This window comes from Apodemus sylvaticus, chromosome 1 (assembly GCF_947179515.1).
Source record: "Apodemus sylvaticus chromosome 1, mApoSyl1.1, whole genome shotgun sequence".
Taxonomy (NCBI): domain Eukaryota; kingdom Metazoa; phylum Chordata; class Mammalia; order Rodentia; family Muridae; genus Apodemus; species Apodemus sylvaticus.
In genome coordinates, this window is record NC_067472.1 from 54,532,625 (window position 1) to 54,543,646 (window position 11,022).

General features: G+C 50.2%; 1 protein-coding gene across 2 annotated transcripts; it reads right to left on the bottom strand.

Moving 5' to 3' along the window:
- Positions 1-1,143: 1,143 nt before the first annotated feature.
- Mta2 (metastasis associated 1 family member 2) lies at positions 1,144-10,998 on the bottom strand. Of its 2 annotated transcripts, none has more exons than XM_052190332.1 (18): positions 10,386-10,996; positions 8,755-8,822; positions 8,375-8,468; positions 6,608-6,725; positions 6,408-6,471; positions 6,131-6,248; positions 5,778-5,880; positions 5,502-5,601; positions 5,190-5,378; positions 5,030-5,104; positions 4,844-4,902; positions 4,527-4,624; positions 4,253-4,392; positions 3,606-3,834; positions 3,087-3,176; positions 2,393-2,511; positions 2,144-2,292; positions 1,144-1,945 (listed from the first exon to the last, which is right to left on the bottom strand). In XM_052190332.1, exons 1-18 carry the CDS (start codon positions 10,411-10,413, stop codon positions 1,780-1,782), a joined length of 2,007 nt encoding a protein of 668 aa, XP_052046292.1. In that variant the 5' UTR covers positions 10,414-10,996; the 3' UTR covers positions 1,144-1,779. The 2 variants fall into 2 exon arrangements, with proteins under 2 accessions (XP_052046292.1, XP_052046294.1); XM_052190334.1 differs by having other exon boundaries at positions 1,847-1,945; positions 2,144-2,323; positions 10,386-10,998.
- Between the last annotated feature and the right edge of the window lie 24 nt (positions 10,999-11,022).

Here is an 11,022-nt window from a genome sequence, read left to right on the forward strand (position 1 = left end):
GGTGGAAGGGGAAGTGTAGAAGATCACAAATTAGAATAAGTCTTGTAGGTTCCCAAACAGAAGAGAGTATGAAAGCTGAACACAGAGACCATAATGAAATGTAAGGGCTATCAGGGGAGCTCAGCAGCTCGAGCTGTGATTACCAGCCACGCAGTAGACTTTAGGCAGAACGCCAGTCTGTGACTGTGCCTGATTCACCAATGAGGCCCTGCTCAGGCGTCTGATCCTTATGCCAAACCAAAATAGCAGACCAAACCAAAAAAGTAGAGACTACTACAGGACATTTAATAGCAGGGGCAGTTGCTAAGGTTGGCTGTGTTAATCCTCACGCAGCAGTCTGTATACTTACACCACTGAGCTGGAATTGCAGTCTTGCCTTCGTACCACACCTAAACCACTAAGATTGGATGCATCTGTTTTTGTTTTCAAGATGAACTCCCTTAGTAGATCTAGATCAAGATCAAGAGATCTGACTGTGTCTGCCTCCCCATTGCTGAGATTTAAAGTGTGTGCCAACACCACCAGCACTTAGTGGGGTCCATCTTAGCCTAGTTGCTAGCATTTCCTAGAATGCCAAAATGAAAGTAAAGGCTTACCCAGGCGGTGGTAGCACACGCTTGTAATCCCAGCACTCTGAGAGCAGAGGCAGGCGGGTTTCTGAGTTCGAGGCCAGCCTGGTCTAGAGAGTAAGTTCCAGGACAGCCAGGGCTACACAGAGAAACCCTGTCTCGAAAGTAAAGGCTGAGGATGCAGGTAGGCGGCTGTAGGGCATGCACTAGCATGCACCAGGCCCTGGGATCAGTTCCCCAGCGTCAAAAGGGGGAAGTAGGTAACAGGAAGACATTCTCACACCCTTCTGTGGAGACCCAGAGTCATTAGAGAGCTTTGAATGAATCTAGACCAAGAGACTGCTTGCACTCCAGCCCCAATGGGAGAAGCTGAGTCCCACAAGGTTAGCTGGCACAGACGTCCTCCCAGTCCGGCTGCATGTCTCATAAAGCTGTTCCTAGAACAAGCACCATCTGCACCTCTTTCAGTGTCCTTTGTTCTCTATTTTTCCCTCTCAAAACACCCCCAACACACACACATATACACATATACACACACACAGCAGCAGCAGAGAACAGCTGAGCCTGGAGGAGCTGAAGAAAACGGCTTTTTATTTGTCACTGTAAGAACCAATTACAGAATCTGAGGTTAAAAAACAGACAAAAGATCTTTATTTCTGAGAACGGGCGTATAAAAGGCAGAGGGAAGGGGAGGGAAGAAAGTGAGCTTGGGCTGCAGTCGGTGCCAGCTTAGGGCCCTCAAAATCCACCTCGGAAAGTCCGGACACCGGACAGTAAGAGTAACCCCCCATTAGAAAATAAAGAGAAAGAGACATGGCAGTGTACTCCCCGTTCCCCTGCCAGGGACCAACACCCGATATGTTTACTCTTCCCTCCCCCATCCCTTTTACAAAGGGAGGTAAATTTTTAAAAAATTAAAAAACCCTCCCCCCAACTGTCCAAACCAACTGTGGGTCCCAGGCCCCAAATAGGGTAGGTACACACACAGGCAAGTTCCTATAGGCTTTTCTCCATCACAGGCATAGAGAAGCCCAAAGGGGGAGTTACTGGCAGTAATACCAGGGGGTGTCCAACCCCTGCAAGGACACACACATACCAGCTTCAACCCTCCTCACTCCTTACTCCGTTTGACACCAAAAGGAATGAAGATTCGTATACCCTGGGCACCTACCCCTCTACCTGTCATCCCACCTCCCTTCCCTTAAGATGCTCAATCCTCCAGGACAATGGGCTCATTGGTGCTGGCAGGATGTGAAGATGCTGGCAGAGGAACTGGGGGCCGCACTGTCATCAGCGTTGGCTTCACCTTCAGGGGTAAGTTGGGCCTTCGAGCAGCTCGGCGCATTTCCAGGTGAGTTAGAGCTTTCCTTAAAGCCCTGGCCAAAAAGAGCAAGACAGAAACAGGGAAACTTGATGAGCACCAGGACTCACCCACGTAAGACTCCACAACGCCCTCTGCAGGTCTACCCTCTGGTACCCATACTCTTGTGCACCTATCTTTCTCATACTTCTAAAGCCTGGACAACATGGATAGTCATCCTCTCAGCCCCGCCCATGGTGGACTCCCTCCCTACCTGGTATCTTTTGTGGCCACAAATACCACTGGATTGGGAGCATCAGCAGGGTTTAGTTTCTGACGCTTGGTTGTTAGCTGTGAGCTTGACCGAATCCCTGAAGCCAGAGGCCTTCCATTGGCAGAGAAGGGGACCCCTGCCACTGCCATCTGGAAAAGGATGGGGTACATAATGAAGGAACTACCTTTCTTAGACTATTAGAAACACAAGCTCACCCCATCCAGCTTTCCCAACCCACTGTCAACTCACAGCCTCATAGGAACGTTTCACCATAATGCCCCCCAGGCTTCGATTCTGGGTCAGCTGGTTTCTGTTGATTGGTGTCTTGGTGCCCCGAGGTGTTTTTGGTTTCAGAGGTGCCTGGGCCACTGTCGGTAGAGGGAAAAGAAATAGAAAGTTCCTATCTTCCTTGCCTATGTAGATCCATTACCATTCTTTCCTCCCCGTCTACCCCGACCAGGTGTTTACCCTGATGGCCTAGATTAGTAATGGAGAAAAGCCTATCAAGCCACTTACTCGTATTTTTAAAAAATTATGTTTTCAGATCAGAAAATACTTAGGTAAAGCCACTTCTGTGCCAGAGATGAAGCTCAACAGTAAACCACTTAACCAGAACATATGAGGTTCTGGGTTTTGATCTACAGCAACACCACCACCAAAACACAGTAACAAGAAGGATTGTAATAATAATGTGTGCGCACGTGCGCACGCACACGCACGCATGCACGCACGCACGCACACGCACGCATGCACGCACACGCACACACACACTCATAGTTTGTGTAGACTCAAATGTGATAGAAAAACTCTGGGGAAGAAAAGACTTAGTAAAATTTAGCTTTCAGCCTGACGGAAGAGAACATTCTTCAATAGCCTGACACCACCCAAACTGTTTCTCCACCCTCCACCCACCCTGGAGTGAGTGTAGTTCTCCATCTCATACCCAGATCTTTGACGATAGTTGCCAAGGGCAGTCGCACCAGAGGGTGAATTTTCAGTGGTGTCTTGGCAGCCTTAGGAAGTCGGATAGAGCCTGGAGAAGAGAGGACAGCCTCTGGGTGCTCTGCAGCTTTGTTTTGGTTTTTTGAAATGGTCCTGCTGCGGAATCACCTGCTGGCCTAGAACTTGCTACCATCCCTGACTTCACCTGCTTGGGTTATAGGCATGTGCAACAATGCCTAGCCTTGTTTTTTGTGATTGGGTCCTAGCAAGTAATCCAGGCTAGGCCAGAGCTCATTACATAGCTAGGATGTAAACAGCTATATCCTATCTCAGCCTGTGGGCTTACATCCTAGGCATGCACCACCAGACATAGCAGATCAAAGCTTCTGAAGGAACATCACTATTCTCTTCTACAGCCAAGGTCTCTAAACACCCTCTGTGGCTTACTCCCCTTGCAGTCACTAGGCTCTGGCCAGAGCCACTTTGGACTCATTGCTAGGACCACCACTCCAGTTCTTACACTCTGCCTTGATGGCATTGGCATTGATAGGCGCGTAGGGTCTTCGGGCAGCCCGCCTTGGCTGTAATAGGTCTCTGCACATCCGTCTAGCAAGACGAGTTAGCTTTGTGGTCTGGAGCAAGAAAGTCTGCCTGTTCTTAGCCAGCAACTTGGCCCGGTTAGCACTGGTTGTATAGGGGGAGAGACTCTGGGCTTCAGGTCTGGATAAATGACCTCTTGAGTGTGGCTCCTAGAGGAATGATATACAAAAAAGAGAAATGGCAAATCAGCATTGCAGTGCTATCCTCCATCTCCTGCAGTCAACTGTTTCTACCTGACCTCTTCACCAAATCCCCCAACCCTACACCACCAATCCTCGCCAACCTTCCTGGCTCTCCAATACTTAGCAAGTGTTCCTACCCATTTGACAGTCTCCATGGAAGAAAAGGTCAAAGGTTTTCTGACCTTTGCCTAAAGGTCACACCCATAAGCCCACTACTCTCCCCATCTCCACATGTTCTTGCAGTAATTCTTTTCTACTTGTTGAGACAACATCTAACTATATAGCCCAGGCTAACCTCGAGCTTGCTGTGCATACCAGACTGGCCGCTAACTCAGACCCCACCTGCCTCAGTCACCATGCCAAGTTCCCACCCACTGATTCTTACTGTGGTGCCCCGAGCAGCTCCTTCAAGCTGGGTAGGGGTCTTCAGTCCCCCATACTTCTTCCAATAAATCCAACAGGAAGCACAAAGTCGGCACTGCATGTTAGGCGGGCCCCAGGCATACCACTGCGCAGACTGTGTGGCTATAGGAGCAGAGGGAGAAGGGAAATCTGTTGACAGGAAATATGCCAGCAGAGGTCCTCAAATTCCTAGGACAGAGAATAGGGCATCCTACGGCCACCCATCCCCAGAAACCCTGCCCCTCCTTGGAACTCACTGTGACAGCTCTCACAAGTCAGGCCTTTCTGGAATCCAGCCCCATTCATGCCAGGTTTTGAACCCACAGAAATGATCTGGTTAGGGTTTGGCTTAGTACTAATGAAGGAGACATGAGGAGAAGACAGCCGCTAGTTAGAAAAATCACCCACTGTGTCTCTTTCTCTTCCAAGCATGCCCTTCTATCTCTTGCTCTCCGGGGTGCTGGGGATTAAGCCCACAGCCCTGTGCACACACAGCCCATGCTTCTACTGAGCTACAGCTTCCTCACTTAGCTTCTGCTTATCCGCAGTCCGTCTCCCCTCCTGCCACACTTACTAAGTGGGGATGTAGACCTGTTTCAGTTTGCTGTCTGCTTCAGCAGCTTTCAATCGTTTCTGTTAAAAAAGCAAACAATAGAAATTCAGAGCATCTCAGTACTCAGTACTTGTTCAGCAAACAAGGCAGACGGCAGAGAGGTAAGCAGATAGCCTGGTGCAGCCTCCCAGCCGGCCTTGCCCGTACCTGCTGAATATACCGATCTGTGGTTTTCCACATGTAATAAAACTGGACTATGCTCGCAAGTGACTTCCAGGGCAGCTAAAAAGAACAGCAAACAGAAATGAGATGGCGTCTGCTCCTAGCTCCTTCGTGGCTCCCCCTTCTCCCAGTCCTACCTACTTACAAAGTCCTGGCGGATGTCATTGAAATCCTTCCCGTACTTCTCCAGAGCCTCTTCAAAGAGCATGGCTTCCGAAGCAGACCACTCCTCCATCTCATCCCGGCAGAGCACCGGGCCTCCCTGTGGTACTAGGGTTGACATAGCCTTGGCTAAATCATAGCCATTTTTTTGCAGCGTGTCCATGGCGTGGAACTACCAAAGATACAGAATGAAGCAGAGCTGAGGACATGTGCCCTGTCAGCACATCTACCTTCTCTAAGACTCCTCCCCTCCTGCCTCAGTGTGCCCAGCCAGCCATCATCAAGCTGTGCTTACCAGGGTGATATCTCGGGACGCAGCAGCTGCACTCATGTGCAAGCTTGGCTGCCGAATTGAGCTGCTGCAGTCTAGGGCTCTGGCAAAGGTTCCCACGGCTCTAAGGAGAGATTGAGAAGTCAAGAAGGGAAAAAAAAAGTTCAAGCAGGTTCAGGAACTAAGAAGAAGAAAAATGCCCAGGCCTAAAACAAAGCCCACTTAAAAAAAAAAAATGGATGAGACTCAGAACTCAGTCCATTCCTCCCTCGCCCACCTTCCTGATCCACCCACCCTCACCGGGCCACCACGAGAAACTGATCAATCTGCCGGTCTGTAAGAGGGTTGTCTGGGTCCCAGACTTTCATCTCCATCTTCTGTTGGTTTCGATTATCCGATTCTCCTGAGGAAGCAACAGAATCATCACAGAGGAAGAAGGAGGGAAGAGAGGAAGAGAGTCTCTCAGTCACTCACAATGGGTCATCCTCCTCTTCTCTGCTTGGAGTCTATGAGGCACATCAGACCTCAGAGTTCCCCTCCCAGCTGTGCCCATCAGAGTCACAACAGAACACCTAGCAGATTGTGCACTGGTACTCCAAATTATGCTATCAACAAAAGCTTTCATGGTCAAGGACTTTTGTTCTGTTGCTTACCCTCTGCCAAACGATCTGGGATCTCTGCTTGGAATTTGCAACCAACTCTGATCTCCCCTTGATCAGCCAGAAGTGTCTTCTGCACAGGATCAAACACCAGCGAGTAAAAAAAGCAGTCCTGAAGAGGAGGAGAGGAGGTTAGTGGGAAGGAATCCACATGGACAGTGAGGTCTATGCAGGCTCCCCAGCTGTGAGGTCCACGAACCCTTTATCTCTTCACTTGTCTTTAGGAGCAACATTCCCTCACCTCCCTCCTCTCACAATACCTCCTCCTCACCTCCTTTTCCAGATACTGGTTTAAGATATCTGTCTCATTCAAGAGAGTCACACTGCACTTCCCCCTAAGAAAAAAGACAGACCCAAAGTCCCGGATGAGCAGTGCATCCCTCCTTATCTGCCATCTCCAATATACCACCCCCTTCTCTCCATCGTCTAAATAAAGGTACATAGGCCACACTGACCCCGATCGTCTTATACCTTATGTGGGTAGCTGGTAATGATTCAAACTGACGAGAAAGAAAAAGCTCTCGGTGCTTCAGTTGATGTCTCTGCTGTTCTGAGACCCCTGGTTGCTTTGATTCCTCCTCAAACTCCCCTAGAATATTGAGGAAGAAACCAAGTCAGAAACTAATTCAGAAAACAGGTACCTTAGCCGGCTAGCTAGTCTGGAAAAGAACTCCTAGGCCAGCTGCTGCACACAGCTCTCCTTGGGCATCTCTCTTATCCTACCAGCTTTCCCGTTTAGCCTTATATCTATCTCACTGGGGACATTTCAGCAAAGGAATTATCACAGCCCCCCCCCCTTTTTAAGATGTATTTATTTATTATATGTTAATACACTGTAGCTGTCTCCAGACACCAGAAGAGGGCGTCAGATCTCTTTATGGATGATTATGAGTCACCATGTGATTGCTGGGAATTGAACTCAGGACCTTCAGAAGAGCAGTCAGTGCTCTTACCCATTGAGCTATCTCTCCGAATTATCACATCCTTATACTGTGAGGGAATAAGGATACCACAGAATGCACCCAAGCCTAGCTGCCAATACTGACACCACTCAGAAAGCACAAACAGAGCCAGAACACAGCATGATGTCACAGTTCACTTTCTTTCACAGCCAGTCCGAGGTCCTAAAATCCAGTTAGGAAGAAGTAAAAATAGCACACATGGTCATTTTTTTTACCAGCTCCTCTTCATACTTCAGGACTCGTTGCTGTGTCTGAAACATCACATGCAACCTAATGCTCCTTCTCTTTCTACTTGGCTAATAATAGTTTGTGGGCTTTCAAGAAGAGCAACTCTGAAACCAGTGCCAACACCTTCCTCATCAAGAGGCAGCAGCTTGCACTGAAGTCTTGGTGGAAACAGTTAACCTGGCTAAGTGCCAACCAAAGTGGAAGAAGGCAGAAAACTCAGGCATATGTTCATTGGTGCATTGTTTCCCTGAAAAATCGGGGGGGGGGGGGGGGGGGGGAGGGAAGGGGTGTTCTTCCCTGTCTCTTGTGTGTGCTCTAGGAAACCCAGGGCTAAGGAAAGAAGGACCACACCCCCACCCTTCTGATTGGACAAGGCCAAGGTCAGCCCCTGCCAGATGGCCCTGGAAACCCCAAAGGGCCAGGAAACTTGGTAGGCCCAGCTCATTAACCCTTTCATGACTGTGGCCTGAAAAAGAATCTAGGAGAAAAAAGGAGTTAAAAGAAAACTAAGTGGAAAAAAATTACAAGATAAAGATCATAAAGAAAATGCAGACAAAGCAAAAAGAAGTAAGCCACTAATTGGAATGGAGAGGAAAAAAGAGAAGGCAGGAAAGTTGAAAGGAGCTTGTCCTAGCTTCCTATCATCTCTCTCAGTGTCTGGCACTGATAGAGATGACTTAAGCCTCCTCTCTGTCATGCAGGCTTCTCAGAACAGTATCCTCCTCTTTCCTTAACCATCATTCTTTAACCACTGTCCCGATGTCCCCAAAATGTCCCCAAGTGCCTGCTTCTCTAAAGCTCTTTTCATGTCCTATCACATATCTCTCACTCACACACAGAAGCCACATTCTGCCTTTCCTTATCATGGTCTGCCTGCCGGGCTTCCAACCCCGACATGTAACAACAGGCCTCCCTCCACAGACCAGGCACGTCCCACCCCCAAACGCATGCCCTCCCTTGGGCGTGCTACCAGGGGAAACACCTGCAGGAACACGTCTAGCCCTCAGATCCTGGGGAGGGGAGAGGGGTAAGGAATGAAGATACTCACTAGCATTACTGTCAGCCAAGCTATTGAGGCTACTAGAAATGTCCCTTCGCCGGAAGAGACAGACAACCTTTGCTTCCACATTTCCATTTGCAGTCTAGAGGGAAAAAAAACATGACAAGGAAAATTGGCCATTTGAAGGTGGAGGTGCACAGAGCCCAACAGCAATATCTCCTTAAGGGTCTAAGTAGAGGAGATGGAAAAACTTAGCAATAAAGACTTAATACTCAAAGACAGTTACAGGACCAATGAAAAGGGTCTCCATAAGTTTAAGATCAGCCTGGTCTGCCCAGCAAGCTCCAGGCAGCCAAGGTTACATAATAAAGAGACCCTGCATCTTAAAAAGAAAAGGGGAAAGAAAAAAAAAAAAACCCTCCACTCACCTTATTGAGTTCCTCAATCCGTCTAACCAGGTAAGGGTTGCTGGAGGAGTTCTCAAAATAGACGTAATCTGTAGGAGGTGGGGAAGAAGCAAGAGGATCAGAGGAGGAAGCCAGAGCGCCCGGACGAGAAAGTCGGTCTGTGTGGACCAAAAAGAGACGGAAGTTCTAGTGGGTCAGTGCTGGCACATGCCTTTAACCCCAGCACTTGGGAGGCAGAGGCAGGCCGGGCCTACAGAGTGAGTTCCAGGACAGCCAGGACTACACAGAAAAACCCTGTCTTGAAAAACAAAACAAACAAACAAACAAAAAACAAAAAAAACAAAAAAAAGAGAGAGAAAATTCTAGAGATGAAGTGGAGATGTATATGAGGAGAGACTTAAGAAAAAATTAAGTATTAGATTAGCCATTAGCAGCTGGGCGTGGTAGCACAAGCCTGTAATCCCAACACTTGGGAGGCAGAGGCAGGCAGATTTGAGACCAGCCCAGTCTACAGAATGAGATCCAGGACAGCCAGTGATACACAGAGACACCCTGTCTTGGGGGGGGGGGGGGGCGGGAAAGATTAGATATTAGCTAGACATTAGTGGCATATGCATTTAATTCCAACACTCTCTGAGGCCAAAGCAGGCTCTTGGTTCAAAGCCAGGCAAGTCTACAGCTCAAGTTCCAGGACAGCCAGAACTACACAGAGAAGTCTTGTCTCTCGGAAAGAAACAAGGGAAAATCCTGCCTCAAAAAGGAAAGGGGGTGGGGGAGAAAAAAAAACCGGGAAGGAAGGAAAAGATATTATGGAAATACTTTGCCAGGAAGTGGTGCCACGCACCTGTAATTCCAGCAGTCGGGAGGCAGAGGCAAGTGAATCTCTGAGTTCGAGGTCAGCCTGGTTTACAATATGAGTTCCAAGGATACACAGAGAAGAAACCGTGTCTAAAAAGAAACAAGGAGCCGGGCGGTGGTGGTGCACGCCTGTAATCCCAGCACTCTGGGAGGCAGAGGCAGGCGGATTTCTGAGTTCGAGGCCAGCCTGGTCTACAGAGTGAGCTCCAGGACAGCCAGGGCTACACAGAGAAACCCTGTCTCGAAAAAAACCAAATCCAAAAAAGAAAAAGAAAAAGAAAGAAAGAAAGAAACAAGGAAAAAGGGAGAAAAAGGAAATGAGTTTTTGCCCCCTACTTCTGCAACACCCAGTTCTAAAGTCAAATCTTCACTCAAAAGTGAGACTTAAGAAATAATTACAAGAATTTCCCTGGAGCCCATACAACTTTGCATTGAAGTTGCACCCCTGTACCGGAGAATTGAGTAAAGTGTTCAGGCCCCACCTTCGTGAACGCACAAGCCGCCACCGAGAAGAAAACCCCTGCGCGCCCGGCTCTCCCGCGGCCGGCCCGGCAGTCACCCGGGCCCCTTCCAAGCCGGGCGGTCCGGTCGCAGGTCTCAGCACCGTTACGGCTGCAGGTAAGCCTCTGCGGGAGACTCTGCGCCCGGTAGCGTCGCCGCCGCGGAACCATAGCTCTCGGTTCCGGTTCCGGTCGGTGCCGCGGCCCAAACGACCCCAGATGTGGCTCCCCCGCGCCTGCGGACACTGAGTCTCCCCGGTCCCGGCCTCAGCCTCTTCCGCCCAGAGTACTCACCTCCCACCCGGTACATGTTAGCCGCCATTGCCGTTCCCGCCGCCGCCTCCGGCCACACAAAGAGGTCCGGGAGGCTTGCGGGAGCAAAGCTCAGCTCCAGACGAAGCCCCCAGCGCTGGGCTGACGCTTCGCGGAAGTGTCGATGGGGCCCGAGCAGCCGGCACCACGGCTCGCTCAGCCGTCGCGGTTCATCACTGCCCGCGAGACGACGGCGCTGCTTTAGCCTCACGCCGGGACACCGAGGCCGGCTCCGGTCTGCTCGGCTTCTTCCGGAACGAGCTCGATTCCTGCCTGACCGGAGTTGAGGTTCCGGCTCCTAGCGTCCTCACCGAGTCCCAGCCGACTTCGCGCGGTGCCAACCGCTGGGAAGGTTTGCCCTGCCCGCGTCCCGGCTCGCCTCCTTCCGGAACACCTTCGGCCGATCCGGAGAACAAGGCCCAGCGCTCGGCTCAGGTCGGAGAGCAAGACCCCACAGATCGGCCACTTCCGGAAGGAACTCGGCTTCTTTCGCTCAGCCGCGGCCCCGCGCTCGGTTATTTCCGTTGCAGCTCGACCCCGCCCTCGAGGGCGGTGGGGAGCCGGAATTAACTCTTCGCACTTTAGGTTCTGGCAGCTCCCAGACAGTGGCGTCAAAAGG